Source organism: Psammomys obesus, unplaced genomic scaffold (genome assembly GCF_907164565.1).
Source record: "Psammomys obesus unplaced genomic scaffold, mPsaObe1.curated_primary_1811, whole genome shotgun sequence".
NCBI classification, from domain to species: domain Eukaryota; kingdom Metazoa; phylum Chordata; class Mammalia; order Rodentia; family Muridae; genus Psammomys; species Psammomys obesus.
In genome coordinates this window covers 17,923,825-17,946,665 of record NW_026596125.1, presented here as the reverse complement: position 1 = coordinate 17,946,665, position 22,841 = coordinate 17,923,825, and the positions used below count along the sequence as shown (strand labels likewise).

At 41.0% G+C, this 22,841-nt stretch overlaps 1 protein-coding gene across 1 annotated transcript in view; it reads right to left on the bottom strand.

The window, feature by feature from the left end:
* Ccdc172 (coiled-coil domain containing 172) overlaps positions 1-18,089 on the bottom strand; it is a 51,243-nt gene extending 33,154 nt beyond the window's left edge. Inside the window, exons 1-4 of the mRNA XM_055591761.1 lie at positions 18,011-18,089; positions 17,755-17,840; positions 4,729-4,845; positions 3,275-3,440 (exon numbers count right to left, since the gene is read on the bottom strand). Coding sequence (XP_055447736.1) covers positions 3,275-3,440; positions 4,729-4,845; positions 17,755-17,840; positions 18,011-18,089 — 448 coding nt within the window. The remainder of the gene's footprint in view (positions 1-3,274; positions 3,441-4,728; positions 4,846-17,754; positions 17,841-18,010) is intronic.
* Between the last annotated feature and the right edge of the window lie 4,752 nt (positions 18,090-22,841).

Genomic DNA, 22,841 nt, shown 5'->3' with positions numbered 1-22,841 from the left:
GTATTTGCCTGTATCTGTATCTGTATCTGTATCTGTATTTGTATTTGTATCTGTATTTGTATTTGTATTTGTATTTGTATTTGTATTTGCCTGCATTTGTATTGGCTTCTATTGCATGGAGAACTTTATACTTAGTCACTGCCAACCACCCTACAGTCATAATTGTGGCCCTTGCCATGATGGATTGGATCCATTGGAAGGCAGAATCCTTGGCAGCTTAGCCACAAAAGGAAAGGTCTTAAGAGTGGAACTGGCACCTTTGTGAATTCATTTGTGAACAGGATGTGGTAGCAAAGGGGTTCGTGCCTTCCCATGCTGAGGAAATAGCTCAGTTGCCTATAATTCCCTTCCCTAAATTACTCACCCCTTCCCTAAAAGACACCTATTAAACTGTGGAACCAACAAAATGGTCACAACATTTGGCTAGTGCATGGTTTACTGATAGTACAGAAACTAAGGGGAAAATGGCTGCCTATAGACCAGGGGATGGAATGGCCAATACTGAGGAAGAGACCACAAAATCAGCACAGCACTGTTGTCTATACAACAAACAACAAGGAAAGCCACAGGAAAATATCTTCTCCGATTCATGGTGCGTTTACAATGGTAGAGCTATATGGTCTTCTAAAAAACAAACAAACAAATAAACAAAAACACTAACTGGCAGATAAATGGCAAAGACATCGAATTTTATGTAGCTCATACAGGCAAGACAGACAAAACATCTGAAAAATAATGAAATAGTGGACAAATCTGCATCAGGTTTAATTCAGACTAGAATATTAAATTTTGCCAGGGAACAAATTCAGAATAAATCAGCAAGAATGATGGGTTACACATGTGAAAAACTTGAAAGTTTATTCCTAACACTGGAAACCATGGGTAAATGGAGAAGCAAACTAAACCGGACAACCCTGTGAGAATAACTATTGTGAGGATCCCGTAGCCAGGCCTGGGTTCACACATGCAGGCCCAGCAGTTGGGGGGCACACGCCTTTAATCCCAGCACTTGGGAGGCAAAGGCAGGCACACAGGGACTACAGTGGCTTAACATTAAAAGCTGCTCATAAAAAGGCAGGCTGAAACTCCAACTGAATGTCCTTTGCGATCTAAAGGTAAACACACCTAAACCTTCTATTTCTATATTTAGAGAAAGGGGAGTATAGGCATATTATCCACACATACTAAGATATAATTCGTTTCAAATTTTCAAAGTAATTTTTAAAATTTCAATCAAAAGATAATACTTTTTCTGTTACCAAAAACCATTTTGCCCTAGGAAAGATAAAGCCTGCCCAAAAAGGAACCCCCCCCCCAGAGTTAGGGTTGGGGCAGGGTTTTGTTTCTATCTTTTCAGGAGAATAAAAACACGAAAACTTGTCCAGAGACCACTGGACAAGTGAAACATGTGAAGAAAAAGGGTGGATCATCAAGAGAATACATCTCAAGAAAAAGAGTAAATTGGCCAAGTGGCATGGCCGCTCTGTGGCCCTCTGCAGATATAAGTAAGTTGTACATGGTCTTCTTGTGGTCCCAATTCAATTAAAAAGTAAAGCTGGAGGGGTGGAGGGGTGGCTCAGAGGTTAAGAATACTGGCTGCTCTTGCAAAGGTCCTGAGTTCAATTCCCAGCAACCACATTCACAACCATTGTGGATGGTAGTTCACAACCATTCACAGTGAGATTTAGTGCCTTCTTCTGAAATGCAGGCAGAATGCTGTATAAATAATAAATAAATAAATCTTAAAAAAAATAAAGCTGGTTTTGGGGTTAGAACATGGCTGTCTCCTTCTCTAAACCACACATGCTTGTTAAAGAAAAATCCAAAATCTCTGTCTCTTATCAGAAGAGCCACCTGGTATGGGATAGAGAAAAATAAAAAATAAGGGACTCTTCTATTGCTGCTAATCTCATAATCTTTTGGTTTTCATTTGACTCTTTAAATATCTCAAAATCTATAAGATTATTATGCATATATAAACTTTCTGTTATGATACTAGTAGTCATAGAAAGTACTAATTCTGGAAATAAGCTTCATCTAGCTTCCTGTATGGGATTTCAGGTAACTAGGAGCGTTTGTGCCCCTGGGATGTAATTAGTAGACTGCTGTCCTCCAATCTTTCAGAGATGTGCTGAATATGGCATTTAGAACAATAAACCACCATCATTCCTAACCCTGCCTCTGAGACCTCCAAGATGATGGAGTCCTGCAACAATGAATCGATCTGGATTGTGGTAACACTAACCACTGGGAAAATCTGCCCCAGCCTCTTCTGCCGCCAGGTTCTCCGCAAACAGTGGACACCTTTGGGTTGACAGCTGTGTTCTACCTAGCCAGGATTTCCACTAAGCTGACAAACACCACCCAAAGATCAGCTTCAGACTACAAACTACTCATGACATTCAAACTCCTGAGTTCACAGGAGACTGATATGAACAGAACTTTGAAATAAAAAAGTTAATCGTAAGACTGCCAAATACAACCAAGCTGGACATTCTGGAAATGTTGGCAGAAATAGCTTCATTATTGTAAAGTTATACAGTGTTATAGTTAGAACATTTCCTTTTTATAGACAAAAACTGGGAAATGTTGCAGGATATTTGATCACACTGTGAACCCCATGATTGTGTGTGTACTGGAAAAACCTGTTTCTAGTTGTGATGTGGCTCAGCCCTAGCACACACCTTTAATCCAAGAGCTCCATGTGTGAGTACTGTAAACAGGAGACTAAATAAAGTCAACCACAGGTCAAGAGGCAGAGCAAGAAACCAACTGACAGGAAGTGAACACAGAAAAAAAACAAGAGCAAGTAACAGAAGTCAGGAGAAAGGATAGAGAGCTACACAGGAAGTGGAAGGGAGGGTCCCTGCGTTTGAGGGTTTTTGAGACAGCGTGGAGGAGAGAGGCCTTCTTCCTCCTGGGACATCGGCTGAGAAGGAAGGTCAGCTGGGTGTTTTCTCTTCCACCCCAGCATCTGGCTCCTGAGCCTTAATTGGTAAAACCTAACGACTGAGACTTTGTTAAAAACAACACATGGCGTTTACCTTCATACAAAACACATTCATTCAAAATAACTCACTTTAACTGGGTGCGTGCTTGTAAACCTCAGCACTTGGAGAGCTGAGACAGGAGGATCACAAGTCTGAGGTCAGCCTGGGCTATATATGAAGTTCCAAGCTAGTGTGTGCTACCCAGTGAGGCACTGTCTGAAAAACAAACAAGCAAACAATACTTTCATTAGCAACAGACTAATGAGGCAACTCTGCATTCATACCTCCTCTCAAAACATTTGCCTGGTTTTCTAAGTCAGCAATTTCCATCTTGATATCTTCTTTCATCAAAATATCTCTTTTCTTGGTTATTCCATAATTATCATTAAAGTCTGTAATTTCCTTAATAAAATTTTCCTCTTCCTCTGTGGCTTTTTTCTTTGTAGCCTCCTGAAAAACAGAAATAAATGTCCAATGTACACACTGGCTATACTATCCTCCAGTGATTAGCAGAAAGTGTCAGCAGCCATTTTCTGAATCAGCACAAGCACGCCATGCTGCCCAAGCACATGCGTTAGACTTTAGATAAACCTTCATATGAAGTTTTATCCTCACAGCTTGGGAGGAATCAGTGAAACAGAAACTCTGACATTTACCATTATGCTTGTATTTGAATTTACTTCATAGTAGTATACAATACTTTGTCAATATAATGTATAATTTGATGGAGGTGTAATAACAAAATGTGAAAATTATAACCTTTACTCAAAAAAAAAAAGAAAAAAAAGAAAAAAACAATGGCTGCTTTGTAGGGGGAAAAAAAAAGGACAATCTGAAGCCAAATTATGCAATCATTTCAAAGTTAGTCCTCCGTAAGCTTTTATGTTGTGAATGAAATATCCACAGAGCATTAAAGTATGAATTAAAAAAAATATCTCTGGATGGTGCAAAAATCTAATTTCCTTACAGCACTAGACTTCCTTTTTTGTTTTTTTAAATTTAGATTTTATTATTGGCTGCATGCCAACTATGTGAAATCACATTCAAAAGCAGGTCATGTCATAAGCTGTATTTTTATTACTAAATATGTTTTATGAAATTTTTCCACTTATTTATTCAGTATGGGGGTGGGGTGGAATGGGTGTGCATGAGCCATGGAATACGTGCCAAGGTCAGAGGACAATCTGTGGGAGTCAGTTCTCTCCTTCCACCATTTTGGTCCTAAGGATTGAAAGGTCACCAGACTTGGTGCAAAGCACCTTTACCCACCGAGGCCTTTGCTGGCCCATTTTCTTTGAAATGTCAACTCATGACTAGTCACATCTTCAAGCTGGCCTGTAATCATAACTCCTGCTTGGCTTGTGTTCTGAGTTATGGTAAAAGGTGAAGGAAAACAGTACCACCTCCCCCCGGGCCCACAGAAATAAACACCTGACAGGAAAACATCCTCTGATTATCAGCAGCGTTAACACTGGTCTCAGCACCACAGCAGCTCAAAGCAGAGGCCTCCTTCCTCTCAGGCTCACAACTGCAAGTATTCTTGCGCTACATCCTTGCCAGCACAACTCTTTCCACCTGTATTCCTCTCCCAGTCAGCTTTAAACAGCCTGTAATACGTTTTATTTGAGTAGTACTGCCAGCGCTATGCATACAGATAATCTCAAAGTGAAGCTGCGTGTGCTTAAACGCCTTTGACATGGTTCCTGACTGAGCTGTTTCTAGGTGGCAGGAGACTTACGAGGGCCTGGAGCAGGGTATCCCTTTGGTTCATCATCTCACTGCACTGTCTCTGTAATGCATTTTCACGGGTTTTCAAAAGCTCCGAGAGGAAATATTTTTCAGAAAATTGCTGAACCTTCAAAAGGAAAATAAAGGCATCAGAATGAAGCAAATGAATACAAATTTTAGGGGTTCAGTAAACCGAACAGGTAGCAATCAAATTTCCACTCAACGTTTTCCTGTATGCACTGTTATAGGGATTCCCAGTATAAGATCACAGTGTCCTTCCACACAGAACCACAGGCTCCTCATGGCACAATTATTTTTCCTCAGCTCATTCACCACAATTCTTAGCTGAGTAGTGAAACCATCTGACCACACACATTGAAATCCACTTCTGGACACCTTGCTCCAAGGAACTGGCTTCTACTCTCACGATTTATAATGAACGAATCACTTACTCTAACCACTAAACAATGGGATAAAATCTACAGCCCAGACACAGGCTTATGATGTAACTACATGAAGACAGACCTAAATTTAGTTAAATATCCCAAACCATTTTGAGAACATGGTCTTGAGGTTTTAGTTATCGCCTCTGGGGGACTCTCCTGCTTCCAGGACCTCAGCAGCTGGGTGACAGGGCCAGCACCGGCAGTCTCTGAAGGCCACGGCGCAGGTCCCACCCGTGTTCTTCCAGCCACTCCCCCAACACATTTCTACCAACAGGATCAGAGACCGACATTTCCCCTTCTCCCTGTAAGAACTCACTTTTTAATTTTTGTACCCCAATTTATTCTAAAGAGCAAATGATTAGGTAGAAACCATTAATTCACTTAGACTTTAGAAACAGCACTTTCTGAGACACAAGTATCAGAATCAAAGTCAGAGAAATGGAAGCTGGGCTGAAACAATTTTTCTACACAGCATTCAGTACTGGCCCTCATGAGAAATGTATCACCTCCAGTCTGAGGCTGTTCTCATCTCTACAGAGAAAAGAAAAATGATAAAATTCAACTTAAACTGCAGAAAGCAAGATTTATGTTAGTTATAAGAACTTCCTCAAGGTGAGAGACAGACTGTGAAATCTGTGTCCCAGAAGATATTGAATAGTGAAGAGCCTGGGAATGGTGCATTCCAGAGGCAAAGGGTTGGCTTCAGAGACATTTTGAAATATTACGGCTACTAAGTCCTAGGAATACTGGCATTTAGAGAAAAATGGCTGAAGTAAAATATAAACACTATCTGCCATTTTTATAAGGCTGCAGCACACATGACCCAACCTACAGTCCTAGGCACAGTTTTCACCAACTGTCATTTAAGAAAGCCATCAAGACAGAAAGACGGAGCTGTCTATTTCGCACAACTAACGGTATGAAGGTCCTGAGGACTATGATGAGAGACTACCTCGTGTCTGTGATGCAGAATCAGAAAATGCATTTCCCAGACTTGAACATCTTGAGGAAGCCACAGGGCAGGCAAGGGTAGGTTCATAACTTCTCCACGTTTGGTGTAAAAACATGATGCTTAGGACTAACTCATTATTGTACAGATGAGAATAAAAGAAAGTGTAGCAGTTTAAGACTTTATAAATAACAGGTACTTAGTTAGGGGTAAGCATGGGTTAAAATCCTCATCTCCTGAGATCCTCCTTGCTAAACCATGACATCAAAATGGAAATGCTGAAGCTATTTCAAAGCAATTCTGGCAATAAAAGAGAACTTCAGTGCCACAGTAGTTAACAGTTAAAAGCACGTAGGTTCTAGAGACGGTTAGAAATAGTATCACACACTAGGTGTACCTGCGTTCAATGCACACCAAGCTCTTAGAACTCCACTGTGGATAGGAGCACGGTCCCCCCAAAAATGCTTCAGACACAGAGTCATCAATATGTCCAGCCTGTGACACAGGGACATAGTGTATCCCTTACAGAGAGCACATTTGAAAACCGTGCAACTGTGTTACTTTAAAAAACCCTGCAGATGAATACCATGTTTCACTAAGTACCCTGGGGGCTTGCATGTAACCCCCAGGCCACAGGCTGGCCAGTAAGCTCTGCCTCAGTGCACTAATACACTTTGGACAGTATTCCCTCCAAAATCGAGATTCTGGACTTCTAACTGTTTCTGACGTTGATTCCCAGAACCCACAGAGTGGAAGGAGAGAACCAATGGACCTCCACATACTCACACTCACCCCTACACGTACTCTCTCTCCCTCCCTTTCCCTCACTTCTCTCTCTCTCACACACACACAAACACACAATTTTTAAAGGCTCACAGCAAGTGAGAAAAAAGCTCAATAGAGAAAGAGGGAGAAGGTGGAAGGTCACTGCTTCACAGTGCTGAAGTCATCAGTTGGTCAAGGTTGCAGATGCAGCTGAGACTGAAGACTGGTGGCCTTTTCCACATGTTCCAGAACTGACGGGACTAGTGGCCAGATCTGCCCAGCTCTTTTCCGCGTCTAAGGTCTGTCTTCAGAGGAACAGCTCTCACCGCCTCTCTGCAGGAAGCCGTCGATTATTCCTTCTGTTTTCTGTTATCCCAACTACTTTCTTAGGCTGTGCTTGCAAATCAGGCCTTCCATAGGTACAATCTTATTTGCTCTTCTCCATATACACATGACTACACTGATGGGGTAAAAGGTGAGGCTGCTGTGGAGACTCCTCACCTCCGTTACAGCGCAACCGACAGGGAGGGATCTGACGGGAAGATGTAAAAATCAGACTGGGCTGTCAGAAATGCTTCCAAACACACCAGGTCTGAACTGAGACGCTGATATGCCCTTGGCAGCTTGAACCATTTAATTTACAGTAAACAGAAACTGAAGACATTACTGACTGTCTCCTAAATTGCCCACCATCTCAAAAGACAGCGCACAATACAAAGAAAGAGGCAGAGGCTCCTGACGGCAGCAGTACCAAGTGCTCTTTCTCATCTCTGTCTTCTGACTGACAGTGGAATATTTACCTAAAGCCTTGCTGTTACATTCTAGACTCAAATGGCCAAGCTCTGTGGGAAGATGCCCCTGGTTTGGTGAAGTTAACTTAGAGCACTGCCATCCCCGTTAACTCTGCCTCTCTCAGCACTAAGGTTCCCCCTCTTTCCTGCTCATTCCTCTTGGGCACTGTGCTGAGGTATCTGGGGGCTAGTCTGTGTTCACCAGAGCTGTGGTCTGTGGCTCTTCACTGTTCTTGCTGCCTACAAGCCTTCAGATTCTCATAAACTGACCAGCGCCCTGCAGACTAGCCCTCGGTCCAAGAGAGCAGTCACCCTTCCCGCAGCCGACGCTGTTAAAGACAGCTCAGCCTCAGACAGCAGCACCTTGCTGGCCAGATGACTGCCGACCGCACACGAGGCAACGTTCCTCAAGAGCCACGGGAGATACGGAGATTTCACATTCCTAACATCAGACTAAGGACTAAGGAGAAAGCCTAGGCGATGGCAACCATGACAAGAGAGACTTCAACACCAGAGTGCATCAGTGAGTAGTCTGCAGAAGACAGGAAGGCCTTAGCTTTCTATTTATTTCCTTATTTAGAGAGAAGGTCCCGAGATGCAGCCTGGGCTGGCCAGCATCTCCCTGTGTAGACCAGGCTGGCCTTAAAGTTGTAGAGATCCACCTGCCTCTGTCTCCCCAGTGCTGAGATTAAAGGTGTGTATTCCTATACCCCAGCAAGCTTTAGCTTTTTAAAAAAAAACAGGTACTAGTGTGTTTCTGCACCACAGTTGTCCCTTTATAGCACAGTAACCCTCATGTGGAAAGCAAGACAGGTTCAACACAGGCAGCCATAGTTGTTGCCATGTCTCTTAGTCTTTAGCATGTCTGCACACTCCTCCTTCCCCACCTCTTCACTGTCCCTGCCCTGCCCCACGGCTCTCCTGGCTGTTCCACAGAACCACTCCCTCCACTCTCCTTTGCACAGCCCCTCCCTCTACACCTTCTGCAGTCTTCTCCAAGGTCCTTCAGGGTACCAGAAAAAAATAAGTTTAAAATCCTGTAGAGAGACTGAAATGAGCTCAGAAGCGAATAAATAATTAAACAAATACATAAGTACTATCAAAGAGTCTAACAACATAAAAATTACATTTTGATTGAGAAAATAGATCATAAATCAAGATTTAAATAATAAAATTTGTAATAAATGACAAAAAGTAGCATAAAACGCCAGAGTCTTAAAAATATTCCTTCATCTGTAAATACTTACGAATTTCTAGTGTATAAATGATGTTTTAACAGTTTACACTGAAATAATCCTTCTGGGAGAAATTCTTAAAACCCTTAAAAATATGCCCTCACTGGTACAATAATTTGAGGTGTGTTATCCTAAGAAAACAGCCAGAATGTGGGCAAAGTAATGTATGTGTAGGACTACCTTCATAGCTATGTAACGGCAGTAATAAATGACTGTAATAAAAGACTGAATACTTGTCCCTAGGAAATTAGCTAACTAAAATATGGCAAAGTATTTATTAGAACACTATGCAGCTATAAAAAATTGCTTTAGATCTATATTCATGGAGAGAGCCTAAGTATAATAAAAACGCAAATTATTTGAGGAAAAAATAAGGAGGAATTAAAAAATGAAAAAAAATAAACACAGGGGGCTAGAGCAATGTCTCAGAAGCTAAAACTAAATACTGTTCTTGTAGTAGATCTGATTTCAGTTCAGAATCCATTTCTCTTGCCTACTCCCAAGTCTTGTATAATTCTCTTGATGAGCATGACAAAGCTTTCTTTAAAGACTTATAGGAAGATTTAAAATTATGAGTTACATTTCTTGAGAACCTCAGAAATCTTGAATTTACATTTAGTGTTATGTAGCTGAAGCTGTCTGGTGTCAGTTCCTGTATTAAGAAAGGTATCACAAGAATGGAGAGATGACTGGTAAGAGCACTTGCTGCTCTTTAAGAGGACCAGCTTCTTTATCAGGACCCAACTCGGGTTGGTCACATATACTTAAAACTCCAGCTCTACCTCGTGCCCCTGGCCTCCACAGCACATGTCTACACACAGTAGCAAGAGGGGGGAAGAAGGAGGAAGACAGGCAGGCAGGCAGGCACTGTGTGTTCAGGTGCTGACTGACGTGCCCTGAGACTTAGCTGCAGCTCCAAGGACAGGGGCGTTGTCATTTCTATGAAGAATCACCTGTCTCAAGGTTGTGTAAAAATTGTTCGCCATCATCTCTGATTGGTTAATAAAGATCTGAACAGCCAATAGTTGGGCAGGGGAGTTAGGGCTGGACTTCTGCTCCTAGAGAGGAGACCTCAGGGGACCAGAGGAAGGTGTAGGAGAAGGAGGAGAGTCGCTATGAGGACAAAGGTGGAGTGGGAGCAGCCAGGGAAAGACCAGATGGCAGATAATGGGGCACATGGCTGGTAAACAGTCTAGACCAGTGTGCACAGCTTAGAATAGATGAATCTGCCATGTTAGTGCTTTAAAGCTTACTAACAAATGTAATACGTTTCCATGTCATTATCTGGGAGCTACAACAGGTGTAGGAAAAACCCTACTATTATTTTAAAGGTAATTAATTTATTTATTATAGTGTAACTTAGATGTTGTACAGTGAATGTTTACTGAATGACTAGAGGCATTTAGGAGAAGTGAGAATCATAATTAACTGATTTCCATATATGTATATATATGTATCATATGTATATGTGTGTATATGTGTATATGTGTGTGTGTATATATATATATATATATATATATATGTATCATACAGCAAACCTGTAACAGTATTCTTCTATGCTGTAGCTTATGGGGCTGAAAACTGAAATCAAGTCTCATGCTTTCTGTAAATTAAGGTAAAACTCGTTGTCTCTAAAAGTATTTTCTTCTTGGTTCCAGGAGATCGTTTTTCTGTGTAAGCATTTCTGAAGTTTCGTGGTTGACAATTTACTTAGATGACCTCTCTTGGAAACAGAAGGGAAGTGGAACCCTGAGTTGTGTAATTAGGAGAGCTGAGTGGGTTTCTACTCTGTGGATACGGCCACGCAGCTCCGCATCTGAGTGATGTGCAACCCCCTGCATCGGAAGGCCAGTGTGTGTATTGTTACAGTCGGATCTAAATGTTATTTCCAACAAGGTTTGCATTTCCAGTAGTCATGAAGAGGGCACTGAGATAAGGGGTCCAATAGAGGCTGTGGAGGCCTTTTCTTTAATTTGGAGGAAATCTTAGCTCTGTGACCATGCAGAAAAGGTGCAACTTTAGAGAGCAGGCCTTCTCACAAAAGAACCAGTCATAAGAATACATTTATCAGGAACCAATATCAAGAGTGAGTGTGCCAAATGTCAAAAAGCATCTGGAAGAGTTTTCAGTAAATGTCATTAAGGGATCAGAAATACAATCCACAGTATGGCACTCCGACACACCCATGAAACACAAAGTAGCAAGGACAAAGCCACAGAGCCTTACACACACACACACACACACACATACACACACACACTGGTGCAAACACAAAAATGTGCAATCACTGTGAAAAACCATCTGACATTTTCTGAAAAGAAAAAACAAACAACCCACATGACCTACAATTCCATTCTTATGAGTACTCAAAAGATCTGAAAGTATGTTTGTACAAACAGTTGTGTACAAATATTCATGGCAATGGTATTCAAAACAACTAAATATTCTGAGTGGTCCAACTGACACAAGACACAGTTCATGGATACGAGAAACGCAAAAAAGGGCTTTTGTGCAACCAGGAAAGGAAACCAAACACGCTACGATGCTCCAGTGGGGAAGAGGCCGGACATGGATAAGACAGAGACAAGACACAAACGCTCACACTGCGCCTCCACCTTCACAGCACAGCCAGATGCAAAAGAAGTGCACTGCCGGGGCTTGGGCCTGGTGGAGCCTGGGGCTTAGGGGCTATGGAGTGACGGCTAGTGGATACAGTTTTTCTTTATGGGAAGATGATGTTCTGACATTAATGATCACAACACAACCTTGTGGAAAAATTATGAATCACTGCTTTCTAACCTTTAAAAATGTGTTTTGCTTTTTTTGGCAAAGTGACCTAGGTGCTCCATCCTCATCTTAAGAAATACAAACAAGCAAACAAACAAAGACATCTGGCTCCTGAGCCCTGTTCCCCCTTCCCTGATTACCGTTATCTGCTGCCCTACAGAGATAGCCAAGATTGTGCTTTAATATTTATCATCCCATTACACCTTGGCTATATTTACATACTCTCACAGGACAAACTTACGCTGTGTATAGCTGGTGCTGTCACTCTTGCATAGCTTCTACAGGTCGCTTTTTAGCACATTATGTTCTGGAGATGAACTGTCTCATGTCACTAGGTGGCTTTTTAATGCAGCACCTGACACTTGGGGCTCTAAGGCCATAATCTCTGTAACAGAAACTAAGCTGGTCTCCGCCCTCAGTTCAACAGTTCACTTGTGGGCTTTCTGTGGGTATCCCAAACTGCCATTAATATTTATTCAGAACAAAAGAGCATTTTAGATCTTGAAAGTCTCTTGAAGGTGTGAGCACAGAGTAATCCATTCTCAGCCGACAGGTAATTCAGGGCAGGGGAGAATCTTGCAGAATGTTTCACTGCATACAAATTATTACTGATAAATATTATCCATAATTAAGCTGGACCATTTCATACAGCTCTGATTTTACTACTAAAACCTTTTCTGCAGACACGACGCTGCCTCCCTGACACACATTCTTCATTTTCTTACCAAATGGTTAACATTTTCCTGAAAGCTGGGCCGTCCTCACTGAGCCTGAAGACCATTACTGGTTGACGGACCTTTTCCCTCTGACTCTGAGCAGAGAAGCACATGAGCTTAGGGTTACTTGTACTTACACGGGGACACAAGGGAAGTCACGGATTCCACTCATCTACCTGACTACAACAAGTCCAGTTCTGCGTGGTGCCAACAGTTAACTCCTGAACCGGTGTTCTGGGAGTTCATGTCAGAACCCAGGGGGCCGAGACAAACAGACTGTCAAGGGCTCAAGGACAGCCTAGGACAGACGCCGATTTTAAGGCCAGCCTCTGCTACAGATTAAAAGCCTATCTCCAAAAAGGGACCAGCCAAACAACAGCAACAAAATCCTAGACTCACCTGCCAATGTCGACTACAGAATTGTAATCGGGGAGCTGCAGGTTCACATTTCTGAGGACTTTCCTTCCTGATACAGCTAAATCCTGGGCTACGTGGTGGAGAACTGACTTTCAGCCTCAGTCTTCCCCCTTCCAAGCTGGGTTTACCAACTGCCTAGGAACTGAACAGCGCTCAGGGAGGCTGGACAGTGCCAGCCAACCACAGTGACAACAAACACAGTATGAGCTCAGGTTCTAGGACTTCCTTGAGCCACTTTAATACACGGCCCCTGGTAACTCTTCTTTCAGATTTGTATTACATGAGAAGAAAAAAACGAAAAGCAAAAACAAACAAACAAACAAAAAACCCTAACAATTATTCAATTCGGCCACAAAGGCAAGGTTTTTCTTATAATGACGGATAAAGCCGTGAATCAAGTGTTGGGTTTCATGTTGTGAGTCAGCAACATCCCAATGCTATTTATGCAGAATTTTGTTGTGACATAAGCTGACAGTCTTCTGTTTTTAAGTAAATTTTAACTAAGTATAAGCAGGATAGAAATTTTTCTTTAATAAATAAATTTTAAAAGAAACAAACACCTGTGCTAAAACTTCCATTTTAATGTTATAAATAATAATAATTCATGGTCTTATTCTTTCCTTGACTTAGTAATTTAGTACCAAAAGATGACTTCTCAAGTTCTGAGAGTGTGACTGACATTATCAATTAGAAAGCAGAACGTCTACAGTTTTTAAAAATGTAAATGGAGCCATTTTGTGACTTCATTCTAACATTTTCTTTTAAAATCATAAAACATTTTATTGTTCTTAAGATATTTCTGCATACATAAAGCAACAGTAATCAGACTGGAACACAAAAAGGCATAGACATATACACACAAGCATGCAACAGAAAAGTAGGCCGTGGCTTTGAGGAGAACAGGGAGGGTACACTGGATTGTTCAGAGGAAGAAAGAGGAAGGGGAATGTTGTAATTATATTATAATCACAAATTGAAAAGGTAGAAGATGTTTATCCAATAAGCTTAAATGGCGAAAATATGTAAAATATGCTACTGTAGCCTAATCTTTTCCTCCATTTATCCCTCTTACAGAAATATGGCCCAGTACTGGGTTTTACATGTTTATAAAAACTACCCAAATTATAATTACATGCCCATTTTTACTTATAAGAAATTCAATGGGTTGCTTCTAAGAAACTATAATAGTTCTCTAAGCCTTCATGTTGACCTCTCTGAAAGCAGAATCACAGAGCCTCCCGTGGAGAACTGGCGGCTTTAGGCACGCTGGTGAGTTCCAGTGTGCCTACGCAAACCACACACTCCTACCCTTCTGCTGTCACATGACACGCTTAACCAGGCAGGCAGAGCACTCTGGCCATCGGAGACTTTTTGCAACCATCTATTTTAAAGGACTCATCCAGTCTTGAGACAGAATTGTTATCATTCAAGTTCTAATCACATGCTACCTAGGTTCTATAGACTAGGGGGAAAAAGAATACTGTGCTTCCTAAATTGCTTGTTTTTGACCACAAGCAATTTCCTAAATATATGCCCAAATATATTTTGACCATGTGAATATACAATAGCTCAAGTACTGCTCTATTCAAATTATGTGCTAGCTTCTCTCCATGCTGCTTCTGTTTGATAAATGGGTCAATAAACACCAAGTCAAATATTCAAGTAAATATATTTTCATTGTTATTGGCAGACATATAATTAACTCTGAGAAAAAAGAAACAGAGAATCAATTTATGATTACTTCTTTCGCTCTTCCCATTACTCATTTACATTATAATCTTAGTTCCACTTTTAAATCTTTATACACACATACCATCTTGACTCTCATTATAAATCAAATTACCTCAATTACAAATTAGTGTTGTATGCACTGTGACCCTCATATGCTGGTTTTATTAGTAAGACACAATTATATTATTACCCATGCATATGAGCTGATTAAAAACAATGCACATTTATGAGCCTATATTAATTAGTAATTTTAATGAATGCTTTTAAACACTATTAGAGATTTGCTGGTTTTCTCTAGCACAAACAATTAAATCAATATTTTCTTTATATATGTGCATACATAACAGACATGTGTGTAGATATCAACAGCACATTTCTATCTGCAGGTAAAACAGGCTAAAACTAGTACAAAGAATATTTGTCTTAGAAAACATGACAGAGAAAAAGTATTTCACTTAAAATAAAACATTATATCTCAGATCAGTATCTTCACCAATCCCAGAAAAATGCACTTGACACAAGTAAAAACTTACCTGTATTTGACCTTTAAGGACTATTACCCAGATGCAAAGCTTCACAGGCATTATTGTATGTCATGAGAAAAGTGTTCCAGATGAGCTCAAGAATCATTTTAATAGAGTTGTTTTTCTCAATCAATTGTTACTTTTATTACAGTAGTTACTTGGTTCTATATTATACACCATGAGCAAGTCATTTAAACTCTCATCTCTCTGCCTGTAAATGAGGAATGATGGCTCCTCTCAGAGTTCCTGCCAGAACTAAAGGAGTTAATCCAGCCTTTGAAGAGCACCCAGCTTCAGAGCACTGTTAGCTGTGGAGACCCTGGGAGGGGGAGGGGCTGATGTCTATGTCTGTCTCTCTCTCTCTCATGCACGTGCGTGCATGTGTGTGTCTTTTCTTCTGTTGGCTTCTATTTGCCAACTTTCAAAGTATCATGCCACTGGTCTCTCTGCCCATCCCACCAGTGTTCTGCATTGTCAGTAGGGGCTACTTTTTCTTTTACTCCAGGAAAGATTATACTAGCCCAAATTCTGCTTTAAAAGGTAGCCAGTATCTTTCGTTGAAAGGGGTAGATAGGAAAGGCTGGTTGGTGGATACGCAGGAGGAATAAATGCTGCCGTACTCTACTGCATAGCACAGTGACTATAGTTAACAGCATATACTAAAACTTCAAAGATTTGTAATATTTTCACCACAAAGACAGGATGTTGGCTCAAATACATTAACCTGGATTTTAGCATTACAAAATGTATGAAAAATAACATGGAATTCACAAATATGCATGTTGGTATAATGTTCTTTTGGAATGTATACACCTTACCCTTGTTCATTCAAATACTGACTTCTCTCTCCCACTACCTGGTTTCAATCTGGACATTGCATTGTGATACTTATTCTAAGCATCACCTGTCTCAACTTTTCGTAAACATGCCAAAATAAAGCAACTAGCCACAATGTTGAGCAAGGGAAAGGAAGCAGGAAGAGAGGGAGGAGCCAGAGGACAGGAAGCAGTGGGAGGCAGAGGCTGGGAGAACAGAAGCAGGAGAGAGATCTTGGAATGAGGTGGTGAGATGGACTGGACTTAATATATCACTAAAAGCAGGTATAATGTGGGAAATCTAAATGTTAGGAAACTATGAGGGCTTGGAGGTTTAAGAAGGAGTAACTATTGCCCAGCATTGAGTTCTAGGTTAACTAAATAAATCCCAGTCTCTGTGTGGTGATTTGGTTATACAGCTGTTCAGGATTAACAGCAGCTTTTTAAAAAATAGATCAATAGTAAACATTAATTGTCACTTACAACACATGCACAATTTTTATTGGTCGAGTTATCAACATAGCTCTTTCCTTGTTTTCTACTCTTAGTGGTGAACACAGGAATGTAGATGTTTGCTAAGCACAAACACGAGAGAATAAAGATGTACAAAAAATTCCAAGTATGTTCTTCTCGAAGCAACAGGGGCTACAAACATGAGTATGTGCTGACATTTAGTAGAGAAAATTTACAGAGCTATTTAGGGAAGGCTTTACTATGTACAAGATGTGGAAAGACTGGTCACCAGCTTGTGACGATCATGAATTGTTTTATCCATAGGAAACTGAAATGTCCTCACAAGTATAAGCTAAATTAATAGAACAATACTTTATAAATAAGTTTGTCATTTATATTTAATATATAATAAAATGGAAAACTCGTAAACAAAAATATAAGCAATCAAGTAAGAGTCTACCTGTGCACACTGCCTACTTAGCTCATCGTTATTCTTGGACACCGGTGTCTTCCTAAACAGAATGAGGTCTCCAGTGTGGTCTCACCATCTGTCCCCACCTTTGTGATCAGAGTGCAGAGTGACTCCTAAAAGCGCTTTTATTGCCCCTCCTGGGTCAAATCTAGCAACATTTCCCTCCTACTCCACTCACCTGCCCCTGCTGGGGTCTGGGGGCCTCTTCTCAATGTGCCTGGGGCAGATCTGCTCCCTCTTTGCTACAAAAGGTTTCGCCTACTGAATCTCTTTTCTTCTTCAAAATTCTATCCATAGTTCAAAATCTTCATTGAAGCCATCAGATCCCTTGGTCTTATTTTTTTTTATTTTTTTAATTTTTATTAATTATGCTTTATTCACTTTGTATCCCCCCATAAGCCCCTCTCTCCTCCCTTCCCGATCCCACCCTCCCTATTATTTTTTAAATGCAGAACTTTACAAATTAGCAGAAGAGAGAAACGAGAGTGGGTAAAAGACACTTTTGAACGAGGTATGTCCTAAAGTGTGGTAGTGAATTGAAAAGCAGAAAGCCAAGACTCGTTTGAAAGATGCATTCAATCCATTACATCCACACAGCACGCTTAAATTATTTAGTATTTAAATTTTATATGCCGCACAAACTACTTACTGAACAATTACTTTTTCATTGATATTGTATTGTTTTATCAACATTAACCATCCCACAAAATGGACAATGAATTCGTTATTTAAGTCTGGATTCCTTGAGGCCACCTCATATTAAAAGCTAAAAATATCACTGTATCACTGGATTCAGAACGTTAAATATTAGACAACACAGAACTATGGTATAGAAGTCTTGAGTTTCCTAGTTGAAGGATAAACAGTTAAGTTACTCCCCAAAGCCAAGATCAGACACTTTCTCAAGTAAGTTAGCATGCGCTATGCATCAATACCTTGGATTCCAACTTGATTTTCTCTTCATCCAGATCCTCTGTTGCTTTCTTAATTTTTCCACGGTATCTGGTTACTTCTGCCCTCACTGTAACACAAAGTCTTCACTCGCATCCATCTTCCTCAAGCCTCCACCTCAGAAGCAGTCGGTGAGTTTTCAACTGTCTTTCCCTCCAGGTTGCCAATTCCGCTCATAATCCTCCCCTCCCTCTCCCACAGCTCCAAGAGACAGAATGCCCCTCGGGCTGGGCCCCTGACCTTGCCGCATCACTCTGCGGCTCTCCTCCGCCTGCTGCTCCGTTAGGATGATGTGCTGAAACAGGGACTCCAGATTCATGCCGGGCCTGCTCCTGCGGCTCCTCCGTCTGCCCTTAAATATTTTGTCACGTCCCCTGAGGATCCTGAAACGCACAGGAAGGGGGCTCCTGGGGTCGTTCCCCGCTAGGCTGCCGCGGCACGCACCCCGGCGCCCCGAGCGGGGACGGGCCTTGCTCCTCCACCGCTCTCCCACCCGCCCTCCAAGGTTCTAGCCCGGCCTGCTTCTGCGGTGGGCACAGCTCCCACAGAAAAGCAGCCTTTGCTGGCGCCCAGCTTCCCCTCCCGGCTCCCTCTTCTCGAGGAAAAGACGCCCACAGTAACGGGCGGGAACCTGTCCCTGCGGAATGTCCAGGAGGAGAAGGCCTCAGGGCGCCTCGCGAGAACTACGGGAGCCCGCTGGGGCCAGGCTGCAGTGGTCTGTGCTCACGGCTCTGGGGTGTTTCTGCAGCTGGACACCCAGTCTCCAAGACACAGACGTCAGAGTTATCAAGCGCAAAGTACCCATGATTCTAAATATAAACTTCTGCAAAGTCTTCTCCTCAGAGGCCAGCAAAGACTCCTACAAATGTACAACGTCTGACATTCCGCCTTAATCATTCCTTTGTAATCAGGGCATACCTTTTTTGTCTGCCCCGAAATTAATCACTGCCTTTTGTAATCAAGCCTTGGCAATATTAACACTTAAATATCTGCACGATGTGTGTCAGAGACCAAAGTGGTTGCTAATTAAAGCTAACCCTAATTAAAGGCACCTTTGTGGCTCTTGCATGAGAATTTTTTTTTTTAATTAAAAAATATTTTCAGTTTTGGTAGGTCAAAATATTGACATTGTAATAAACATTTGACTTTATTCTGAATGTAAATTTTACAGTGCCTACACTTTTTAAAAAGTAAGTTTTAGTTTGAATATGTTTAAAGTTAAGTAAAAATTTTGTCACATACAATATAGTTAATTAATACCCCATTAATGCCATAATACAGTGTTATAAATTTTATCCTATTCTAAATTTGTGCCTTAATTTTCATCAAGTCATGTCTGCATAAAATTTAATATTTAAACCATCAGACTACATACTGAAAATTGTAACGAAGTGGAAAAGAATTACTCAGAGCTGGTAAAGCGAGTATTGGTGAAAATTTCTCCACTGTCTTTTGGGTAACCCTTCTTGCCAAGCATTTTTTACTTAGAACTGTGAGGTCCCATGAAAAAGGAGTACTAATGTTATTTTGTTACTTAGGTTTTGCTGTAATAATTATTATGTAGTTAACTATTATCTGTTTGCTAAGCCTATGTTTCTGAGGACTCACAAGTCTATTTGAGATGATTTTGTCATTCCTCTTCTAATATAGCCAAGGAGACAGACACAAAGTGTGCCAATAAAAACTGAGTTCAGTCAACTAGTTCAGTCACTATTTGGGGTCTTGATGTGCATTAATTCTTTTAATCAAGCCAGTTATCCTATTGTAGCTATGTTTTTGTTACTTGGAGGACTGAGGCAAAAGACCTATGTAACTTGTCCACAGTCATGTATAGAGGCTAGGATGCAGCCAAATTGGGATTCAAATCCTGTGTCTCATGAAGAGGCACACTCTATACATGAAAGTAAACTGAAACCAAGAAATCAGAGATTGAGAGCTGTGAATTCAGTTTGGGGATCAGCTATTTTCTTATTCTATCATAACCATAGTGAACTTACCAGTTCATTTAAAACTCTTTATAAATATACTTTGCAACTCATAGTTCTCTGTTATATGTGTGTGTGCATATAGTTGAGATATACAGAAAGAAGCCAGACGCTTCTGTCTGTTCAAGGATGAATATGGCGCTTATTATGGCTTGAACTTTCTTTCTTTCTTTCACTCAAAAAAATGTTCCTAAACCGAGTCACAATGACCATCAAAGTAAGGGGCTGCTGGGGAGAAACTATGTAATTAAATAGCATTGCTTCCTTCAGAGGTATCTCCTGTGGACTTGTATAGGAGCTGTCTTCACAAAAAGCGCTGGTTTAAAAAAAAAAAAACAACACGATACTTTTTCTTAACATTGCAATTTTATTGGTTGCGCTCAAAATCTGACATTGATTCAGCATGCTCTGTTTTTACTGAAACTTGGCAGAGTGGATTCTTGGAAGTCTTTGGAAGCCCACCTGCCTGTCTTACGAAAGAGTACAGAGGAAAGCCACTGGAAAGGCAGAGAAACGTCAGTGTCATGCTCTGCAGTCACCTTCTTCACACTCTCCGAACATTCTAGAGCTTTTAAATCTCAGAATATTCTTAGAGGTATAAGTTATACACATTAGCAGTGTTTTAAATTTTAATTTTGTTTATTGAAACAAGCATAATTATGCAAGCCTGCAATTCAAATTTTACAGTTTTCATAATAATGAATTAAAGTAACATTAAGATATTGAAATCTAACTTTATTCATACATTTTGTATAGTGTTGAGAGTTTTTCTATTATAGCAATGTATGCTGATTACATCTCATAATGTACAGAGCAATATTGGTATTATTTAAATTTATGCCAAATAAAAATGTTATATGACATGATAAAACTTTGTGGGCATACTATTTTCTAAAACTGTATCTTCTGAGTCTAAAAATGGGAAATGATTCATTCAACAACTGTTTAATAAGTTTTTTCTTTTTATTCAACATTCATTCAACAAATATTACTTAAAGTTTCCTATGTGCCATGTTAGAGAAACAACTACAAGATTTAATAAAAACAGAGCTACATAGAAAACCATTTTTCTTCCCCTGGATAACTCTAACCTCATTGGAGAATTATTATATTTTCAGCATTTTGGCAGCAGGATAAACAACTGCTTTCAGATGCTTCAACAGCTGTTCTTTGAAAAGAAAGTCAATTATTTGCATTATGACACCCACATATGACTCTCAGACCTAAACTTTCCATCTGTGTACATTTCGCGGAACTACCTAGCTACGGAAGATGAGTGGGGATCATTCACTCATTGTCTCTCACCCTCAGACGCTTAGCACCTGGGCTATGCAGACATCAACCATTGTTTTGCTAGAAGGCCTGATACAAGGCTCTACTGCACTTGTGATTTAAATGCATTTCTTCTTCCTTCTTAGATTGATGGCTTTCCCAAGTTTTAACCCAGGCTTGCAAATACCCACTAGCCCAGGGCATATATATCGCAATGAAAGGAAAAAAAGTAATTCATTTATTTTATGCTTTTTTCTTAAGGCATCTACCATAAAGAAAAAAAGTGAGTTCAGCCAAGTTTAACAACCATTTATTGAGTATCTAATAAGTGTGGAATTCTCTCCTGGGTACTAAGAAGGCTTCGAACTTGAAAAGATACCAGCCTTGCTTCCTGGAGGTCACAGACTATCAAATGGGGCAGAGGTTAGGCAGATAAGCTCAGAATGAGCTCTTGACAACATTTTCACACCTGTGCCTTCAAAATATGATAGAGGAGGGAGAATATGTCTGACCTAGACTATCTAGGAAGACTTGCCAGTAGAGGTAAATAGAAGTCAGACTTCTAGTAGAAAAGAAGGCATAAATAGAAAGCCGTACGGGTATTTCGCCTTTTGATGTATTGATATAGGTTCATTTACTGCTTCCAGCACGTGAATGGAATCACTGGTGCGCAGTGGGTTAGGAGCACGAGAGGCCCCCTTTGCCTGTCGAATACTGGGTAGCCAGCTGTACAAGTCCACTCGGGCCACTGTCACAGGGTTCTGTAAGCTGGGTGGCTTATAAAAGCTGGTAATTTATTTCTGTCCATTTTGGAAGCAGTGAAATTCAACACTCTGACTGTACGTTCTGTGTGGGTCCGTTTCCTAGTTCACAGATTCCTAGGGCCTTCACTCCTTGCAGGGTAGAAAAGATCAGTTAGCACTGCGCAGCTTTTTTCACGAGTTTCAGTCACGTGCGCCCTGCCCTCATCATCTGATTGGCTCGTCAAAGCATCTCTTCTAGCAGCAGCTTAAGAGTTGCAGGTAAACAGGTGAAGGGGAGAGGGAGACACAAACCTTCACACTCATTGTGAGCCAACCCCTGTGGGAGTCACTGATGTGAACGAATCCTCAGAATCTACCCAATAACCTGATGACAACAGCACTTTGTCTGTGGCACTCTGGGCAGAGAGCTGGGTAGCTGGCCATCGTCGGGGCAGAGGGGCAGGGCAGAATCAGGGCGGGTGTCCCCTCACCGATGAGCTTCTTCAGTCTCTAACCTCCAGACACGAGGGATCTTTTCCGCATCTGTTTCATTTAACAGTAGACATTCCAAAAATTGCTTCTTACCAAATAATATTTATAAGCACAATTTCAGATATATCCTATATTTTAATATGAATTAAAATAAAATAAGACTGAAAGAAACGTAGTTGTGAGTTGAAGATGGTGGTTCCTGCCTTTACTCTTAGCACTCAGGAGGCAGAGGCAGTCAGATCTCTGTAAGTTTGAGGTCAGCTATGGTTACAGAGTAAGGCTATGTCTCAAAAAAGAAAGGAAGGAGAAAGGAAGGAAAGGAAGGAAGGAAAGAAGGAAGGAAGGAAGAAAGGAAGAAAGGAAAAAGGAAAAAACGAAAAGAGAAAACAAGAGCAGTGTCCATGGGCCGTGCCTCTAGAAACATTGAGCCAGCTGTGCATTGGCTGTGTGGAGCTGGAGCAGAAATCTGTGGTACCATGTCAGCTCTCTGTGCACTGTGTCAGCTCTCTGTGGTACCGCATCAGCTCTCTGTGCACTGTGTCAGCTCCCTGTGGTACCACGTCAGCTCTCTGTGGTACC